General features: G+C 35.8%; 3 protein-coding genes across 4 annotated transcripts; all 3 read right to left on the bottom strand.

The window, feature by feature from the left end:
- Window positions 1–649: 649 nt before the first annotated feature.
- LOC117333312 (dynein light chain 2, cytoplasmic-like) lies at window positions 650–3,237 on the bottom strand. Of its 2 annotated transcripts, none has more exons than XM_033892551.1 (2): window positions 3,079–3,237; window positions 650–1,430 (listed from the first exon to the last, which is right to left on the bottom strand). In XM_033892551.1, exon 2 carries the CDS (start codon window positions 1,423–1,425, stop codon window positions 1,156–1,158), a length of 270 nt encoding a protein of 89 aa, XP_033748442.1. In that variant the 5' UTR covers window positions 1,426–1,430; window positions 3,079–3,237; the 3' UTR covers window positions 650–1,155. The 2 variants fall into 2 exon arrangements, with proteins under 2 accessions (XP_033748442.1, XP_033748441.1); XM_033892550.1 differs by lacking the exon at window positions 3,079–3,237 and adding an exon at window positions 3,017–3,039.
- Window positions 3,238–8,728: 5,491 nt separating this feature from the next.
- Window positions 8,729–12,194, bottom strand: LOC117333311 (dynein light chain 2, cytoplasmic-like). The gene is made up of 2 exons (XM_033892548.1): window positions 12,062–12,194; window positions 8,729–9,311 (listed from the first exon to the last, which is right to left on the bottom strand). The coding sequence occupies exon 2, from the start codon at window positions 9,304–9,306 to the stop codon at window positions 9,037–9,039; it is 270 nt and encodes an 89-aa protein (XP_033748439.1). The 5' UTR covers window positions 9,307–9,311; window positions 12,062–12,194; the 3' UTR covers window positions 8,729–9,036.
- Window positions 12,195–17,542: 5,348 nt separating this feature from the next.
- On the bottom strand, window positions 17,543–19,556 carry LOC117333310 (dynein light chain 2, cytoplasmic-like). The gene is made up of 2 exons (XM_033892547.1): window positions 19,435–19,556; window positions 17,543–18,173 (listed from the first exon to the last, which is right to left on the bottom strand). Exon 2 carries the CDS (start codon window positions 18,166–18,168, stop codon window positions 17,899–17,901), a length of 270 nt encoding a protein of 89 aa, XP_033748438.1. The 5' UTR covers window positions 18,169–18,173; window positions 19,435–19,556; the 3' UTR covers window positions 17,543–17,898.
- Window positions 19,557–21,936: the final 2,380 nt, after the last annotated feature.

Raw genomic sequence — 21,936 nt, 5'->3', positions numbered from 1 at the left:
GAGGGGTTGCCGTGGATCCGTACCGTTAGATAACATAATCGGATTAATCACACCCCTTTCGGCACATTTCCACTATAGAAAAATTGGCTTATTATGTCAAAACGTGATTACGCACAAAATAGTTACACCGTCATTGTAAACCCTAGCGGTCTTGTGGAGTTTCATATATTGAATAGGGGTTTTAAATTCCCCATTCGTATACCCTAGTACATGACAAATGAAAATAACCTTTATTTATCGTCGTTTACATGGTTAACAAGAAACATCAGCTCTGTAGAGCTTTTAATATTGCTTTGGATGTTGGAGGATAACCTACTGGGTAACAACGAACCCAAGACATCATCCCCTGCCGCCCCCACGGTCTAGGGGAGAGTTAGAATTAGCGATCATAGCAAACGAGGTACCCAAGGTTATGTAGTTAGGTTCGACCTGAAGTAGTGTATTGCCAATTACCGAGTCCACAGGGACGTCAATTATAATTAATTCAAGGGTCGCATCCTGGGGTAATTTTTTGCATTCCGAGTGACGGGAACGTGTCAAGCCCTTACGGCTCTGTCCAAGAAAAAGGTTCAATGAATGGCTTTGACCATCCTCGGTGCTTCTTTCATTTGCGAAGACGCAACTGCCCGACAAAAAAAATAACTAAAAATTATATAACGGTAACTTTTATTAACAACAAATATAGCAGGCTTTATAAATGTGTTCCACTTATAATATCACATATAAAATCTAATCATAAACTAAAAGTAATACTTCTTATCAAAAGCGACAATTATTGGCAAGACTGAATACTGTCATTCCTTCGGTAGCACCATATCATTACAATCTCATTGGCTTTGAAAGAGTCCATTGTTGGTTAGATGAAGAACAACATTCATATTAGGTTATAGACTTGCACTTAAATTTGTAGCTGGTGTTGATCTTTGTCGATAATTCCCAGCAACTGTGAAGTAGTTGTAACTAAGGAGTCCTAGAACCTGCTAGGCTATTTATAGTAACACCGACTACGCAATGTTAATTAGCAAATTAACAAAGCATGAAGACAAGAAATAAAACGGGTTTTCTGTCTCTTAACATCTATGTTCCTATTAATCTTCTGTGGTTTTCCATAAGGAGAAAAGGTCTCCGTCGAGATGACGAAGGGATCTCATATTTTTAGCCCGATTTGAAGAGTAGAATGGCGACTTGTCCTAGGTAGAAGTAGATGAAATGCTTGGTTTCATGCGTTACGTAGCTTCCAAAGTTACGTCCAACAATACAATGCCAAGTAGGGTTGAATTTTTTGTCGAACTCCTTTTTAATGTAGGCTGCAATGTCCTTCTCAATGTTGTATTTCTCCAGAGCCTGTGTGGCTATATCAACAGATTCTTGTTGCATATCCTCTGCCATGTCAGCATTCTTGATGACAGCCTTTCTGTCGGCCATGATTCCTAAAACAAAAGACAGGAAATACGACCTTCATTTTATTTGAAGTACTTAAGTAAAAATCTAATCTGTACCGCTCACACAAGTTGGATGTTGTGGTTAGCAGGCTCTTCAGCCAAAGATCGATTACTAAGTATGACACAATTATAACATGTAATCGACCTTTGAATACTGAGCTATCTATGGTTATGGAAGACATGAATTTACTACTACTGCATAACACTTTACCCTTTCCCACGGCTATTCGTGTATCGACCACAATACCAGAAACCCACACAGCCAGAATGTTAGCCCGAGTTTCATCTGGCCCTGACACCATGTCCTACACCATGCAGACACGGTGTCAGGGCCAGATGAAACTCGGGCTACCAGAATATCAACTGGCCAAGCCTCAGTTTCATCAACGTGCCTCAACTTGAGGAAAATCGTTAACTTTCATTGAAACGCATTACAGAGTTTCAGGAAACAATCTTAAGTCAATGAACCATCCTTATATTCTGTAATGCTTTCAATGGCAACTTTAAAGGTATGGCGGGTTTTTTCTTTTCTTTTTTGAGTTAACTGATGAAACTGGTCCCAGACAAGGCTAAAGCCCAAGACAAGTACATCTGTCTGGAAAATTACGGAGAAAATAATGCATCTGTAGCCGACATAATGTAGCCAGGATTTTGACGCTTGTAAATTATCTATGCAGTCCCTGGTGGTATTGCTCAAAGTCAAGTTCGTGAAGGGCACATGCAGTGGTAATTGTGCAACATTACAACGCACAATCCTAACAGTACGAGTAAAACCCGATATACAAAACAATGCAAGTTAAATACAGATTTTATATCCTGTTGAAGCATCTAAATAGTTGGGCCCAGTTGTTATATGTCGATTCAGCTTAAACCAAACATAAATACAAACCTGTTTTGAAAATTAGAACTCTTTGAGCGTACGAGTGTCCTGGTTTTAATGATTGATTTAATCCCATATTTTATGCAATTTTCATTTTGAATTTCATTTTATATATCGAAATATACCGGAGATATTGTTACTACAGTATTTTGTTGTTAAGCTGATCATTCTTTCAACCGACATGGCAAGCACCCATCATCGACACGGAGGCCCGAAACGGGGTTCACAGTATGGCCTTTCTGACGTATTCGAGCATTTGTAAGTACAAAATAATTATAAATATCAAACAAACAGTCAAACATCTCCCCAAGGCCCAAGATACATATCCAATTAATTTGATTTATTATATAACTAAACAAACAAATTAATGCCAAATCTTAAAATCAGTAGCAAAAGCAACGGATAAGACGCTGTGTTAAAATCATTGGTATCAGTTTAGCTCCAGACAGAGTGAAGCTGTGTATACACTTGCATCTGATATCGCCATGTGCGCTGAACTTAAGTATTGAACAGCGAAGTATATAAGGAGTTATGATCTATAAATTTCCATAAAGACCGACAGGATATGCTGTAACAGCCTGTGATTACGTATATCCCGCATAGTATTTTTTTAAAGTTTGTGTCCGATATGCAAAAGTATTGATAGTTGATTGTATGTAAGTACTTATAATGATATTAAAATGGACATACTTACAGAGTAAACTCAACAGAATCAAATGAAGATATCTAAAGTGAGTACAGGAAACAAGAAATTACCTTTTTCCGCTGATTTTAAACGATGCTGGATGATGAAAGGGCAGAAGTGAGAGCAACATTAGCAACAAGCATCCATGGACGCACTTTCTATTTCTTTCATTGGCTAAATGCAGTACTCTGATTTGCTGAAATAAACGGCATACACCAGAGTCGTATATCGAACCACAATCCACCAAATTCTAGCAGACGACAACGCAGAATTCGCGGGAAAGCAGTTAGATCGACATGCGGTGCCACATGTGCTGTACCACGGAAGATGAAAAACCGATGTAAATTTTCCCAAGCCAAAGAGTATATCGGAACTATTAGTTAGAGACTTGGCTTGTTTGCCCTTGCGAGGTGTCTATATATATCACCTGCCTATGAATCTATTGCGTGTCTGTCTTCTAACGTGCAAAATTATCAATTACCCTCGAAAAACCATTTGTATTGAAGATTTATAAATTTATAAATTAGAGAAGAAACAAAAAGATACATATATTTTGTTTTTATTTTGAGAGTTTTACAGATGAAGATCATATATTTTTCACTATGATTGAATTACCAAAATTTCCCGTTGAATATCACAAATATTTCACAAAAATGACAGATCGGTATAGTCTGCTATACTTGTTAAATTTCTATTTATTTCTTTTTTAAAAACGGAAAGATGGGGGGAGCGTCATTTTGATTGGAGAACCCCTGGCGTTTTCAGCGTTTTTTTGTTGTTCAAACTGCTGTTAAATGAGTATTGAATTCATAACTTCTTCAGTGTTTATAGCAGATATGCATCAAACTAACCAGTTATTCTTCCTTCCCTATATTTAGATCTAACCATTATCACTGTGATATCATCACAATGATAATAATATAAGGCCCATAAATAAATCATATCTTCACAATGATAATGTTATAACGTTCATAAATAAACTATATCACAACAAAAATAATAATATATGGTTCATCAATAAATTATATCACAACAAAAATAATATTATACGGTTCATCAAAAAATTATGTCATCACTTGTGATTATCTTTTGATGATATAAGTTTGATAATGCTATCAATTTCACTGGTAAAAATATATCAACATATAAACTTATTTCAGTGTACACATAACCACATGTAGACTTATTTCGGTGTACACATATCCACATGTAGACTTATTTCAGTGTACACATATCCACATGTAGACTTATTTCAGTGTACACATATCCACATGTGGACTTATTTCAGTGTACACATATCCACGTGTAGACTTATTGCAGTGTACACATCCACATAGATACTTATTTCAGTGTACACATATCCACATATAGACTTATTTCAGTGTACACATAACCACATGTAGACTTATTTCGGTGGACACATCCACATAGAGACTTATTTCAGTTTACCCATATCCACATGTGGACTTATTTCAGTTTACACATATCCACATGTAGACTTATTTCAGTGTACACATAACGACATGTAGACTTATTTCGGTGTATACATATCCACATAGATACTTATTTCAGTGTATACATATCAACATGTAGACTTATTTCAGTGTACACATATCCACATGTAGACTTATTTCAGTGTACACATATCCACATGTAGACTTATTTCAGTGTACACATCCACATAGATACTTATTTCAGTGTACACATATCCACATAGAGACTTATTTCGGGGTACACATATCCACATAGAGACTTATTTCGGTGTACACATATCCACATGTAGACTTTTTTCAGTGTACACATAACCACATGCAGACTTATTTCGGTGTACACATATCCACATGTAGACTTATTTCAGTGTACACATATCCACATGTAGACTTATTGCAGTGTACACATCCACATAGATACTTATTTCAATGTACACATATCCACATGTAGACTTATTTCAGTGTACACATAACCACATGTAGACTTATTTCGGTGGACACATCCACATAGAGACTTATTTCAGTTTACCCATATCCACATGTGGACTTATTTCAGTTTACACATATCCACATGTAGACTTATTTCAGTGTACACATAACCACATGTAGACTTATTTCGGTGTATACATATCCACATAGATACTTATTTCAGTGTACACATATCAACATGTAGACTTATTTCGGTGTACACATATCCACATGTAGACTTATTTCAGTGTACACATATCCACATGTAGACTTATTTCGGTGTACACATATTCACATTTAGACTTATTTCAGTGTACACATATCCACACATAGACTTATTTCAGTGTACACATATCCACATGTAGACTTATTTCAGTGTACATATCCACATAGATACTTATTTCAATGTACACATATCCACATGTAGACTTATTTCAGTGTACACATATCCACATGTAGACTTATTTCAGTGTACACATATCCACAAATAGACTTATTTCAGTGTACACATATCCACATAGAGACTTATTTCGGTGTACACGTCCACATGTAGACTTAATTCAGTGTACACATTTCGGTGTACACATATCCACATGAAGACTTATTTCGGTGTACACATTCACATGTAGACTTATTTCAGTGTACACATATCCACATGTATACTTATTTCGGTGTACACATATCCATATGTAGACTTATTTCAGTGTACACATCCACATATATACTTATATCAGTGTACACAAATCCACATGTAGACTTATTTTAGTATACACACACAAGGCACTAATAAGGTTCTAATATTTTTAGATCATCTGACTCAAAACGCTACTCCTCCTTAACCCTTGAGTGAATTACTTCCAAATTTAGTTTGAAGCATCATTGGGGAAGGGCGGTCATATTTTATATAAATGAAGCTAGTGTGACCCCTGGGGCCGGAGGGGCGGGCCCAAAAGGGGAACTTTGGTGAATTTTGGCTATAAAATCCTACTCATCCTAAACCCCAAAGTGGATTATTACCAAATTGGTGTGAAACGTCATTGGGGAAGGACAGACATATTTTTTATAAATGAGGCTGGTCTGACCCCTAGGGCCAAAAAGAGGAACTTTGGTGAATTTTTGCTTTAAAATCCTACTCCTCCCTAACCCTTGGGTGGATTACAATCAAATATGGTGTGAAACATCAATGGGTAAGGGCGGTCAAATTTTATATAAATGAGGCTAGTGTGACCCCTGGGCCTGAGGGGCGGGGCCCCAAAAGGGGAACTTTGGTGAATTTTGCTATAAAATCCTACTCCTCCCTAACCTTTGAGTCCATTACAACCGAATTTGCTGTGAAACATCATTTGGGGAGGGCAATCATATTTTATATAAATGAGGCTGGTCTGACCCCTAGGGCCAGAGCCACAAAATGGGAACTTTGATGAGATTTTGCTTTAAAATCCTACTCCTCCTAAACCCCAAAGTGGATTATTACCAAATTCGGTGTGAAGCATCATTGGGGGAGGACAATCATATTTTATATAAATAAGGCTGGTCTGACCCCTAGGGCCAGAGGGGAAGGGCCCCAAAATGGGAACTTTGATGAAATTTTGCTATAAAATCCTACTCCTCTCTAACCCAAATATGGTGCGAAATATCCTTCGGTTAGGGCGGTCATATTTTATATAAACGAGGTTACTATGACCCCTGGGGCCCGAGGCCCCAAAAGGGGATCTTTGGTGAATTTTTGCTATAAAATCCTACTCCTCCTTAACCTTTGGATTACAACCAAATTTGATGTGAAACATCATAAGGGGACGGCAATCATATTTTGTATAAATGAGACAGGTCTAACCCCTGGGGAAAGAAGGAGCACTTAGGTTAAACATGTCTTTAAAATGCTACTCTTCCTTAATGCCTTAACTGATTACAGCCATATTTAGTATGAAACATCATTGGGGAAGAGCAATCCTAATTGATATAAATGAAGCCTGTCCGACCCATTAGGACAGATGGGCATGCCCCAAAAATGGGAACTTGGCTAAACATTTGCTTTAAGATGCTGCTCTTCCTTTAAACCAAAATGGATAAAAACCAAATTTGATCTGAAACATAACTGGCTGCATATAGATAATTTATGGTAATGATGCTGGATTGAGGGATGTGTCCCTGCTGTAAGTGTTTGTCAGATGACCGTTAGGGCCCATGGGCCTCTTGTTTCTTGTTTACAATTCTTGCCATAGATTGCTCTCACATATACCACTACACTGACTGACCTTAACAGGTATTTTAGATATTTTAAGACTAAACGAACCCTCATCGCAATGTGTTTCCTGCTGATTTGCAAGATATCTCAGCGTCCCGGAATCTGTATAATCATCACTGGGTTCCCTACATCCCCGAACATTAGCTTTATCGAGACTGCAACTATCATTTTCACAAAGATCACTTCAGCAAGTTTAAGACTGTTTACAATGTAATGTATACTTCGATGAGAGGATTGTCTGTGTAAGTTATGCACTAGTAAGTTGTTTTTTTCTGTTTATTTTATTTTCACACATAAGTGAACTTTCTTTGCCAGGTGATTTTGTTCCAAAAAGATGGACATCGTTGAGCTTGGTCATCGGGGAATAGTTCAGTATTTTGTAAAAGAAGAAAATATCTATCACTATCGACAAACGGTTCCGACACAAGGAATCGTTATAGGGGTTCGAAAAACACTGAATTAATCACCACGAGCCTGCTGTCTAACCCATTTGTATAAATGTTATACAATAAAATATGTTGAAATGAAATCACCACGAGTTCTGAGTATACACATGTACATATCTCAATATCTACTCTCTCAAATCCTTCTAAGAAAAGAAACATCTCTATGGAGAGGGACATAATATTTTACAATAATTTATACTTTAATATTCAAATGGATAAAAGACTTTATAATAGGCTGATGGAGACTAAAAGATGTCAGTTTCAAGCTAAAACGTAATAACCTCTTTTAAACTACCTTTATATTGACGTCTGAATATAAAGGTATAGCCGGTAATTTTCGCGGGAATGATATGCTCGCTATATCGTGCATGAGCAATTGGCGAAGTCGCGAACATTTGATATTTGAAATAATAAAACACGGGTTAATATTATTCGCGAAATATATACAGGTACACTTCGATTAAAACTGTCGTCATATTGTACTGCCATTAGCCGATTTCAATCATCCAAGAATGTATCGATAATTATACTTGTTCAAAACAACATTTACTGCGCAGGACATGATTTGTTAATGATACAACAGAATATCATGGTTATACAGAATGATTGGGTTTATAAGCATAAATCTTCGAGCTTCTCGCTGAACATACCTGTAATGCATTCAGAACAAAAGTCTACTGAAAAGTATATAGCAAACCCAAACAGATGAGAGTTGTTACTAGTGCAACAGAAATTTTGACAAAGCCTCGCGTATCAAACACTTCGTTATTCAACATTGGGTCCATATTCGCGAAAATTATATATCGTCTTACAACCAGATCTTGGAATTATAATTCGTTAAAATTGAATCATTTCGTTTGTAAAAAAAATCGCGAAATATTTAACCTGCAAAACTAATTATAACCGGCTATACGGTATTTTGTTACTCGCGCGAAGTGTAGAATGGTAGTTTCAACATGATCATAAAGAACCGGGCGTTTCCATATAAATTGTTATTTTGGTCGTGCTGTATGGTTTATTGTATACCGCTACGAATTGTCTTCTGATTTGTTTCATATAAAAACAAACAAAATATGTGTAAACGTGTGTTTTATATTCAACAATGCATATAAATATATTAACAAAACATATAAAAAGAGAGAAAATTATTGTTACACCAATTTCATCGTGAGGTATAACGTATTGTTTTTTAATACACGTCCTTTGAGTCGCACTAACATCTGGCCAATGTGGCTCAAAGGTCATTTAATAATGCTTTTGACTCGTTTTATAGAATTGTCAACTTCAATTCCAAGTAATGACTTGAGGACACTTTTGTTCATCTGTTCAAATGATTCTTGGTTCAGGACGAATGGAAATGAAACAGTCAATTCGTGATGTTTATCCGGATTTGAAGAGCAGGATGGCGACTTGTCCTAGGTAGAAATAGATGAAATTCTTGGTTTCGTGTGTTACGTAGCTTCCGAAGTTACGTCCAACAATACAATGCCAGGTTGGGTTGTACTTTTTGTCGAACTCTTTCTTGATGTAGGCGGCGATGTCCTTCTCAATGTTGTATTTCTCAAGAGCTTGTGTTGCGCAGTCTACGGAGTCCTGCTGCATGTCTTCAGCCATGTCGGCATTCTTAATGACGGCCTTTCTCTCAGACATGATTGCTAGAAATAAACAAGTAAGGTATGAAACAGTGTACAGTACTCGAATGTATATACCTGCTTATAATTTGCATTGGCCTGTAACACCTACGAAATCAGGAATGTACATACATTTAAGGAAAGGCAAATCATGGTATTCACGAGCTAAAAAGCTAGCTAGTAAATATGGTATCACCTGAAGCTGAATCACCAATATTATAAATGATGCTTCTAATTCAACCAAATCCGTTATGTTAAAAATCAAACAAAAGGTGCGCCAAGTTGATGAAGAGGTGTGGTTTTCCGGCCTCTGGTGTGATAAAGATAACACTAACGGAAATAAGTTAAGGACATACCGATTATTTATTTTTTTAACTAGAACTGTCGCCAGGATGGCTGACTAATACCCCCGCAATCTTCACGAGTCAATGGTGAATTGGAACTGTTAATTAGAGGCTAACTAAGATAACCCATTAATATAGTGACCAGTTGCCATAGCAACCATAATTTTGAAAAAAAAATGAAGTGGCATGCACATCTATACACGGTCCTCTATATTTGTGTAAAATTTCATTGAATTCGGCCCTTCGGTTTAGGAGGAGTTGTCCGGACAAACTTAAAGTTATGGTTCTTATCAGAAAACCTGTTTATAGTGACCAGTTGCCATAGCAACCATAATTTTGAAAAAAAAAAGAAAGTGGCATACAGATTTACACATGGTCCTCTATATTTGTGTTAAGTTTCATTGAAATTGGCCATTTCGTTTAGAAGGAGTTGTCCGGACAATCTTAAAAAGTTATGGTTCTTATAGGAAAACCTGTTTATAGTGACCAGTTGCCATAGCAACCATAATTTGGAGAAAAATAAATAGGCATGCACATCTACACATGGTCCTCTATATTTGTGTGAAGTTTCATTGAAATCGGCCCTTCGGTTTAGTTGTCCGGACAAACTTTAAAAAAAAAGTTATGGTTCTTATCAGAAAACCTGTTTATAGTGACCAGTTGCCATAGCAACCATAATTTTGAAAAAAAAGTGGCATGCCCATCTACACATGGTCCTCTATATTTGTGTGAAGTTTCATTGAAATTGGCCATTTAGTTCAGGAGGAGTTGTCCGGACAAACTTAAAGTTATGGTTCTTATCGGAAACCCTGTTTATAGTGACCAGTTGCCATAGCAACCATAATTTTGAGAAAAATAAAATGGCATGCACATCTACACATGATCATTAATATTTGTGTGAAGTTTCATCGGAATTGGCCCATCGGTTTAGGAGGAGTTGTCCGGACAAAATGCGTCTACAGACAGACGGACGGACAGACAACCTGATTCCAGTATACCCCCCTAACTTCGTTGCGGGGGTATAAAACATTTATGATTAGAGTCTTACGTCACTAGTTTAATACTAAGACCACGCCGTAGCTTATTAGCTAAGTTAAGAAGTGGCAGCTTATCGCTCCAAATAGAGACGGATAGATTTACACGTCCTATCATCCCATTAAACAATAGGTTGTGTAAATTTTGTAATTTTAAAATAGAAAACGAAATCCATTTTTTATGTGAATGTAATTTTTATTCTGTTCCTTTCTTTTTGCGAAAGCAAGTACTTTAGATGATTCATTTGTTTCCTTGAATTGCAAAGATAAATTTATTTTTATTACGAATCGCTGCAACCTCTTTTAGCTCGGTCAATCTTCCTTTTTATGAAAAGGAGACGTTGTAGACTGTGATACAACTGCTACATATTATGTATTTTATCTGTAATTAATGTGTTCCGATTGATGTATTGGTGATGGTAAGGCGACTTGTCACAAATATTCTGTAAAGTATTGTATTTTATAATTTATCAAATTGATGTTATGATGACGAGGATTAGGGTTGTGCAATTTGTCGGTAGGGATTGGCCCAACCACTCTTGCACGTCTCCCACCCTCGTGTATAGGTTCTATATTTGCATGTTTATGTACAATAATATGTTCCGGAGCTTAAGTGTCTCGTAAGTCAATTTAGGCTGGGCATGTTTTACAAGTATGTTTGTTGAGTTCTGTGAAAAAAATGTTGTGAAATATGTGACACGTAAATAAAATATTTTATTATTAATACATGTACTATTTATACTATATTATATGTATGTCCCTGTTATGTTAGTTACTAAATTAAATATTTATATAGGGTTGATCGTCCTCGCAAAAGAGAGGGGACATGAATGTTTCGAAAACATTACCATTTTACACTTGCTTAAAATACCAAAACTACCAAAGGATTGTTTTAAAATCCAATCCAGATTGTTATGTAATATTTGTAAAGAAATAATTGCCTAAAAAGGTATTACGATAAACCGGTATAAGAAAATCTATAGAAATATACATATTGTGTCGACGTATTGAAATCCTTGCTCGGATCATTTTTTATTTGAATTACCTGTTGACATGAAGTTACTACTTTGAATTTTCCGCTCAACGGTATGGTATTCCGTCACCAATGGCAACGATGTTCCAAGTACGTAAGGATGTATGACCACGGTATCAAATTAAACATGGTGTCAGTAAAATAGCATTACGATGGTTATACTGCTAACATATAACCAGAAACATATAATTTTAATTATATGTAATGCTAAAATTATATGTTAAGCGAAATCTTATTTGACATTAAGTAAATGAGAAAACACCTGTTACAAATTATATATTACCACAAAATTATGATATGTGATGGACGTGCAAATGATAAGTTTGCTGAAACAAAAATAAAAAAATATATATATATAAATACCTGTATGTGCGTTCTTCTAACAAACAACTTCTTCGATGTGTGATTTTGTTCAAACAAAGTCAATGCAGACTTATGAAGGGTAGTAACATGGAACTAAGGACGCCATACGCAAAGGTATCATTGGTCAGAAAATGCTACTTGATTGGCGGTATTAAAGGTATGTATTAGAGTCGTATATCGTCCCATAAGCCTTCACTCAGTCAATAGCAGACGACAATGCGCACTTTAACACAGGTAGCATACGTCACCAAAACAACTATATACACAGGTACATAGGACATTATACGACACAGGGACTTGTACAAACATTATACACAATGCACAGCGCAAGTATCTATATACACTTTACATGTACAGGTGTTGGTCAGACTATTATAACAGTTTGACCACCGTGACAGATTGGATAGTTCCATTTATTTTATACTTTAAGTGGCATTAAAAACGAGCATATTGCACAAAACTGCTATAGATAATAACAATGAAAAATGGTAATAATATAAAATATTTCATCCAAGATTCATATATAACAAGAAATATCTTTAAAAAAGATAAACGGCATAGTTTTATACCAGAGATTCGAAGGATAGGTAAGTCTCGCTACATCACGCATGTCCTTTTTGTTATCTGGAGCGGAAGCTTTGTGTCGCGAGATTTGGCTGTACGCCTGCGCCTAACACTGAACCTAGTGTTAGATCAAGGCTCAGATCGTCCAGTGACACAGTGACGGGCTGTAAATACTGTAAATAATATCAATTACTACTGTCTTGTTCAGATAAATTTTACCTAAAATCGCCGGGTGTAACAAAACAAACAAGAGATCCCAGAGGGATCTTGGTGCCCACCATTGAATGATCTTTATAGGTTCTATGTCAGATTAATCTTCTCTCTATTTTCCCCTTCCTTTTACTAATCTGTGCAAATTGAGACATCCCTCCAGTACTTTTCAAACAAGGGAATCCTAAAGCTATATAAGAAATTTGATATTTAACGATAATGGCTGTTTGTTTGCCAGGTTGTTTTCAGGACAGACTGGTCCAAAAAAGCAATACAGGGGACCAAGGGGAACCTACATATAAAATTTGAGAAAGATCCCTTCAGTACTTTCTCAGAAATAGCGATAACAAACTTCAATTGTCAAAATCCAAGATGGCTGCCTGTCGGCCATGTTATTTTCAGATTGGTCTCAAAATGCAATATGCATAACTAGCCACCAAGGGAAACTTACATATGAAATTTGAGAAAGATTCCTTAAATACTTTCTCAGAAATAGTGATAACAAACTTCAATTGTCAAAATACAAGATGGCTGCCGGTCGGCCATGTTGTTTTCAGATTGGTCTCAAAACGCAATATGCATAACTAAGCACCAAGGGGAACCTACATGTGAAATTTGAGAAAGATCCCTTCAGTACTTTTTCAGAAATAGCGATAACAAACTTCAATTGTCAAAATCCAAGATGGCTGCCTGTCGGCCATGTTATTTTCAGATTGGTGTCAAAATGCAATATGCATAACTAGGCACCAAGGGAAACTTACATATGAAATTTGAGAAAGATCCCTTAGATACTTTCTCAGAAATAGTGATAACAAAATTCAATTGTCAAAATCCAAGATGGCTGCTTGTCGGCCATGTTGTTTTCCGATTTGTCTCAAAACGCAATATCCATAACTAGCCACCAAGGGAAACTTACATATGAAATTTGAGAAAGATCCCTTAAATACTTTCTTAGAAATAGTGATAACAAACTTCAATTGTCAAAATCCAAGATGGCTGCCTGTCGGCCATGTTGTTTTCCGTTTAGTCTCAAAACGCAATATGCATAACTAGGTACCAAGGGAAACCTACATATGAAATTTGAGAAAGATCCCTTCAGTACTTTCTGAGATATAGCAATAACAATCTTCAATTGTCAAAATCTCAAAACACAATATGCATAACTAGGCACCGAGGGAAATCAACATATGAAATTTGAGAAAGATCCCTTCAGTACTTTCTGAGAAATAGCGATAACAAGAATTGTTTACGGGCGGACGGACGGACGGACGGACGGACGGACTACGGACTACGGACGCAGGGCGATTTGAATAGCCCACCATCTGATGATGGTTGGCTAAAAATCTAAGTTTTTACTGTCATAGTTTGAGACATTAAAACAGATAATATTTTTACTATGGCAAAGTGTACATAAATTAACCGACCATAGGATCTTTCTCCTAATATTTTTTTCTATGGATATTATTCCTGGTTTTGATTTTCCTGAAAAGTTTGACATTTTATGTTCCTTAATATTTACTTGATAAAGGGACATATCAGATATGAATGTCCCTGCTTGATAATACCGCTGAAATTGGCTACAGACAATTATACAAATACAGATTATTTGTTTGTCAACATGTCACCCGATCACAGCCAGGTAAGTTGTGAATTTTATCACAGGTAAGTTGCAAGGTTCCTTTGAACTGCGGCCAGAGAACTTTAGATCACAGTCCTACCTGTAGCGGCATTGAAGATATATGTATAAGCTGTAGGTAAAACCGTCCATGGCCGGAGGGGGTTGGGGTTGGGTTTGGGTTGGGGGTGTTAATATGGTGACATCTAGCTGGAGGTGCTCAATTAACGTACATACCGGGTGGCACAGGACGCAACAAGCAAACGCATTTTAACATTCACAATGAATCAATTTTATGGCAAATTAATAAGTATTGTGTTGAAAGTGTCCTTTTTCTAATATATAAAATGGTGTGATCCATCACTTAGTAGCGTGTTAATTTGTGTCCCCCCATCCCGTGAAAGTGCCCGTTTTCTAATAGAAAATAAAGTATTTTCTAAACGTCTGACCAGAGACATATATACAGAAATAAGAAACATCGCTATTTTCCCGTACAAGTGGTGGCTCCCTTTATTCGTGACCACTCAAGCATATCACTTATCGAGAGCGCCCTGTCCCCTATCAAACACACGCGAGCACAGGTTAATCGGGCTTTGCGCATGTGTGTATCGATGTACTGGAACTTATTTGACATGTTCTGGCTAATCCGCCATTACGTCAGACCAAAACATCGTCAATTTTAAATACACACAAAAAGCACATCGTTTTATTTAGGCCACTACAAAAGTTACTTCATTATCCAAAAACTATCATACTTATGGGATAAAGTTTTGTTGATCATGCATATTGTTGTCATTAATCCGTATTTTTTCGAAAATCCATTGGGTCCTATTCGACATATCCTAGTTTTGTAATTAAGCCGCCATTACGTCAGACCAAAACATCGTCAATTTTAAACGCAAACAAAAAGCACATCGTTTTATGTAGGGCACTACAAAAGTTACTTCATTATCCAAAAACGATCATACTTATGGGATATGGTCTTGTTTATCATGCACATTGTAGTCATTGTCCGTATTTTCGAAAACCCTATAGGGACTTTTCGAAAATTGGAGATTCCCGCCGATCTTCCCTGCCGTGTGCTTGACTTTTATACTCAAACACTTTGACAGCAAATTGTGATATATTTCATATTGATGACACTTCTGCATTTTGATATTAATAAAATCAAAGCACATCATTTGATCTGGGTGATGATTTCAAATAGAAATTATCGATAATTATGTGTCTGGTTTTCAAGTTTTCTCCAATATGGCGTCAGGTTAAGACTGAACCGAGCGACCGCAAAGGATGGTGGGAAGGTCAGGGGCCAACACGTAGACATTGGGGGCAAATAGAGAGCAGCCAATCTCTCTATATATGTCTCTGCTATAAAGTTAGATTTTGTGTCGTTTAACGTCCTATCAACAGCTATGGCAGAGACATATATACAGTATATATGTCTCTGGCTATGGTCATGACAACAGGTTCAATTCTTTCGCCCTAGTCACCCGCAGGGCATTACATTTTGTATCTATTGCATTTTTATTGCATTGAAATCTGCCGATTCCTCGGATATTCTGTCACACTCGTGAAATATATGCCTATATTGAACGGGAAATCATTCAATGTCCTGTATTTATAAAATATGAACATACCACAACAGAAATATATACATTAGCAGGATACATGTGTTTTGTGAATCTGCTGATGATTTAAAATATTATCATAGTAAAATATAGTATGACCAATTATCTTTGTCGTTTTTTATTGGATAAGGGAATCTTTTTAATTTACGGATACTTGTTTTCCAGTGACAGAATTATGGATGGTTGGATAAGTAAAGAGAGACTTTTATACATTTTATTGTGGTGAAATCACCTAGACAAAAAGTGTCGACAAAGTGAGCCAATTTCCCGTCTTCATCCATTGTTCGACCAATGTAATCTATCTATACCACGTTAAGGTGTGAAACGCCACTTCTTGTGTGGCGATATGTGCATTGGATAAGATATGGACTTCTTGTGTAGAGCCTAATAAATGGTAATATTTCTTTTGATATTGGAAACTAGATAATTACTTCGGCCCAGTATGATAGCAGGATTTAAAGCCGATAAAAATAAAATGATAAACAAAAGTACTGTCAGTGAAAATAACAACAAATAGCTAAGTAAAAGGAAGTCGGAAAAGCATGCATTGGCTTCTGTACAGCTTGCGTCTCGAATCAAACTGACGTCCTATGGAACTTTATAATTATGAATTATGATCCACGACATTTTTGCTGCCGAGAGAATCAAACTGACGTCCTATGGAACTTTATAATTATGAATTATGATCCACGACATTTTTGCTGCCGAGAGACGCACTTCAGTATTATCATGGACACTAGCTTTGCTTCTGCTACCCAAGGCTTTATGGTTGTAAAATTTGTTCACCGAAAATGTGGTTGTAACTCTTAATTCCAGAATAGTGTCCAGAAATGTGTTAATGACTTTCAACACTTACACCAAAAACTATTTGTCCTATCCATAATATGTCAAAAGGCAGGTTTTTCCCAATCAAACCAAAAGTTCGATCCCAGGAGAGGATAGTATAAGCCTGCAGGGACCCTTATACCCAATATCAATATGCATTTCAACGCTTTGACCAAAATGTTAATATGAGAAATCAAACGCCAACGTCGGGCTTACATCAGCTCCTTCTTCAAACGGACCTCTTTACACGATTATGCTCCAGACCGAAGATCACACCCAACACCGGCGAATGTCGGCATGTAAACGAATGTGTAAACCTGAACTCATTATAATACAATGCAAAATAGGGCGGGGATAGATCGATCGTTTCCATTTCAAAATATTTTCAAAAACAACGAGTCCCACAAAGTCAAATTTAGCTTTGCCCAGAAATTCTACGAGTCCCATCTAAATAGGTACATGATGTAGAGGTTTCACTGCGATATATGCCTATGGAGTCGTCGCCTGAGAGGCAATGTTTTTACATGGTACTACTCTAGCGGTAGAATATAAGCTAAAGTGAACAGGTTCTTGCATGGGTAAATCCCTTCATCCTTAAAATGAATCTCCCCGTTTTATACACACGAGTAAACACGGTAATGATTCCATCTCAGTATCTTTATTTTAATGCTGTTTAGCTGGACAAAGTGTTCCAGACATTTTATAATAATAATAACAACATATATCAGCAACCGTTTTCTCTGTGTAAACATGTATATTTAACAAATGCAAGTAAACAATAGAAACATATTTTCTTGTAAAATAAATAGTAAGCAACCATTTCTACAGAGTCTATAATGAAACAGTCTTTGGTCAAGCAACATATACGATATTGGAGTCAATTCGGTGGTGGCAGTCGGTCGTTGGCATAATTTGTTTGACGTACTCTTAACGGCCGTGTATCTCTTCCATGCATCTTGATTGTCAGGAAGTGTGTTAAAAGTCAATACTGATGCTTATCCGGATTTAAAGAGCAGAATGGCGACTTGTCCTAGGTAGAAGTAAATGAAATGCTTGGTTTCGTGTGTTACGTAGCTTCCAAAGTTACGTCCAACAATACAGTGCCAGGTTGGGTTGTACTTTTTGTCGAACTCTTTCTTGATGTAGGCGGCGATGTCCTTCTCAATGTTGTATTTCTCAAGAGCTTGAGTTGCGCAGTCTACGGAGTCCTGCTGCATGTCTTCAGCCATGTCGGCATTCTTGATAACGGCCTTTCTCTCAGACATGATTTCTGCAATTGAATTAAAAAATAATGAATTTATGACAGTATATCCAGTAGAAACGCAAATGCAATATCTATATGCTACATGGGATCGATCCTCGCCCTTGAGCAAACAAAAAGCTTCACAGACTTCAACGTCTAGTGGAAGATAATTGAAAAGGAAGAAGGAGAAATCTACACTGGTTAAAAAAACGGACAAAATGAACATGCCTAGCTGACGGAACGCAAGTTTTAAAGGAATCGAGGAAATCAATAAAGGCTATACAATGTATGTCGTGGTGGATCGTACCGTCAGAAATAGTTCTTGGGAGAAATCTGTATCTTGCATGCTGGAATTCGATTTTTAGTGGGAATGGCGATTTTTTTAAACAAAAAACAATACAACAATTACTATTAAAATCTATATATCGTTCCCCGCTTCATTTGGACCCCAAAAAATGACCTTAAAAATCTTACTGAAAACTTTTAATCTATATAGCGGCAGCGGAAGGAATCGGGGCAAAGTAATATGCCTCAATGATATGAAACTTCGGAAACGACATTCTTTATATTATTATAACTACAAACTTAGTTGGCTATTTCTGGTAGTGTATGCAAACATTACACACACACACACCCCCTATCGTTTGTGGTTGCTAATGACGACAATACATATGTGAATTCCTTTTACATGATTACGTTAATTTAATGTGTATTATAATTGACCGCGTTAACTGAAAATAGCTATGAACGCCAATTGGAATAATTATATGCGTTTTATCCCGCCGATGTATGGAATGTAAACACTACAAATTCACTACACACACTACAAATAAACAAAGCACATCTAAATCCATCAGTTTATACGATGTAAAATTTCACTTAAACATGACTACGCAGATGTTCGTCGAAATGATGATCATGGTATCGAAGACATTACATAATATCGGCCTTTTTAGAATTTAATGACCCATGACCTTTTCATTTCCTTGTACACAGTGCCGATATTTCGGCAGATTTTTCACATCATTCATTTCATTTATTTGAAAAGAAATTACTGTCAAGATAACAATTAAGTAAACCGAAAACTATACATATTTCTAAACTGTGAATATGTCTATTTGTTTCTTGTTTAGTTTATTGGCGGCATATATCAGCCATAGAAAACATACAGCAGACAGCATTCCGCCACATGTGCTTCGACCATAAAACATGTAGTATATACACAAAACAGGGAAAATAGTCAGTAATACAGATTATAAATATGATAAACAAGCGACACTTAACTTACCTCTATTTTTCTGATCTTGCTAGACAGCCACCTTTCCTCGACTCAAAATTGTTAGTGAATAATGTCAATTAGAAACACGGATCTATATGTGCTAGCAACGGACATTAACATGGACGCATTATACGGTGTTTCCATTGGACAATGAATGTTATTTCATTGGTACCGTTAGCGGGCATACATGCGAGTCGTATATCGACCCACAATTCTTCACTCAATCCGTAGCAGACGACACATTACCAGCAAGAATTTGTAAGGATCTTAGATACTTTACTTTTGCTTATAAGGATCCATATTGTTTTAAAGCAATGATGTATACTTCTTATTGGTTTATAAGGATACCTAGTTTATTTTCTGTACATTTAAAGATTTGTTGATTATAGAAGCACCAAGCAATGAATGTATGCTATGTTGAACAACAGGATTGTTGTTTCATTTACTGTTTTACATACAAAATATATGTAATTTTATGTGAAATCAAGTTATAGTTAAGTGTTAATTTATTAAGTAGGTGTTTTGCTTCTCACACACTGTGTCTTATACAGTTGAGATACATTGAATGGACCTGTGATATGATCTGACATTTGCAATAAAAACAAAGCTGATGTTTTGTTGGTTATAATAAAATTTGTCACAATGACACCAAAGCTATTTTTGCAACTAGATTTGTTACATTAATATATCAAGGTCGATTATTGTAATATAATTTGTTTCATTAATGAACCCAACGCTGGTTACGAAATTAATATTGTTATAATAATGACACCAACGCTGGTTATGTAATTAATTTTGTTATGCCATAAATTGTGTTATAATAATGATTATATCATAAATTGTATTACAATAATGACACCAGCTCTGATTATGTCATAAATTGTGTTACAATTATGACACCAGCACTGATTATGTCATAAAGTGTGTTACAATAATGACACCAGCATTGATTATGTCATAAATTGTGTTACAATAATGACACCAGCGCTGATTATATCATAAATTGTATTACAATAATGACACCAGCACTGATTATGTCATAAATTGTGTTACAATAATGACACCATCGCTGATTTTGTCATAAATTGTGTTACAATAATGACACCAGCACTGATTATGTCATAAATTGTATTACAATAATGACACCAGCACTGATTATGTCATAAATTGTGTTACAATAATGACACCATCGCTGATTTTGTCATAAATTGTGTTACAATAATGACACCAGCACTGATTATGTCATAAATTGTGTTACTATAATGACACCAGCACTGACTATATCATAAATTGTATTACAACAAGCTAGGACACCAGCACTGATTATGTCGTAAATTTTGTTTCAATAATGACGCCAGCGCTGATTATGATATAATTTAAATAGTGTCATTAATTACACCAATGTTAAATATGTTATATAATTTGTTATATAAATGGCAACAGCGCTGATTATGATATTACTTTATACTACTTTTTTAATAGCTTGTGCTTGTTTAATCCATGGCAGGAGCGCCCATTATGTACATTGTGATATAATTTTGTGTTGCACCAGCGTTGCTTATGATAATAAGCGCTGATTTTTAAAAAGATATTTTTACCCGAATTGCAGCAGCTCTGATTATATATCAGAGATATTTACGTAATGCTGCTGGCGATGTTCATTCTAATATAAATTGCCTCGTTGATAGTTATCAGTTCTATAGTTTTACTTCTAATAATTGTTTCATATCGAAAGATCCTTAGATGGTAGTCTGTATCATAATTTGTCACATTGCAGGATATCATAAGTTATGTTTTGTTCGTTAAATGTTTGTGTGATAATTTGTCACATTACTTGTAATGTGACAAATTATCACACAAACATTTAATAAGTCATAAGTTATCATAAGTTATGTTTTTTTCGTTAAATGTTTTTATGATCATTTGTCATATTACAAGGTATCAAAAGCTATGTTTTGTTTGTTAAATGTTTGTATGATCATTTGTCATTGGAAAGTGTCATAAGTTATGTGTTGTTCGTTAAATGTTAATTGGTATAATAATTTGTGATATTACAAAGTATCATAAGCTATGTTTTGTTCGTTAAATGTTAATTGGTATAATAATTTGTGATATTACAAAGTATCATAAGCTATGTTTTGTTCGTTAAATGTTAATTGGTATAATACTTTGTGATATTACAAAGTATCATAAGCTATGTTTTGTTCGTTATATGAGACCAGAGTTGGTCTTTTGTTTGTTCGTACATAATGTCACTTTGAATTCCTATATTCAGTAGTAATATTATTTTAACGGTGTTGTCGATTAAAGTCATAATTGTCTTAATTGTATATTGCCTATACAAATGTATGTCCATGCGTAAATGCGCTAATTAGTCACACATGATGCACTACCTTGTACATTTTCGTACACGCACAGGGGCTTTAACGCTTTCCTATGCCCCAGAGTGAAAAAGACAAGGTCCGAACTTATATCAATTATCCTTGACAAGGGTCGGAACATCATATTTAG

This window comes from Pecten maximus, chromosome 8 (assembly GCF_902652985.1).
Source record: "Pecten maximus chromosome 8, xPecMax1.1, whole genome shotgun sequence".
NCBI classification, from domain to species: Eukaryota; Metazoa; Mollusca; class Bivalvia; order Pectinida; family Pectinidae; genus Pecten; species Pecten maximus.
The sequence above is the reverse complement of the archived record's forward strand: the minus strand, read 5'-3'. Positions and strand labels throughout refer to the sequence as shown.

What these genes read in the sequence shown, in the direction of transcription:
- LOC117333312 (XM_033892551.1), bottom strand. Translation starts at nt 1,425, where the DNA reads ATGGCCGACAGAAAGGCTGTCATCAAGAATGCTGACATGGCAGAGGAT.
- LOC117333311 (XM_033892548.1), bottom strand. Translation starts at nt 9,306, where the DNA reads ATGTCTGAGAGAAAGGCCGTCATTAAGAATGCCGACATGGCTGAAGAC.
- LOC117333310 (XM_033892547.1), bottom strand. Translation starts at nt 18,168, where the DNA reads ATGTCTGAGAGAAAGGCCGTTATCAAGAATGCCGACATGGCTGAAGAC.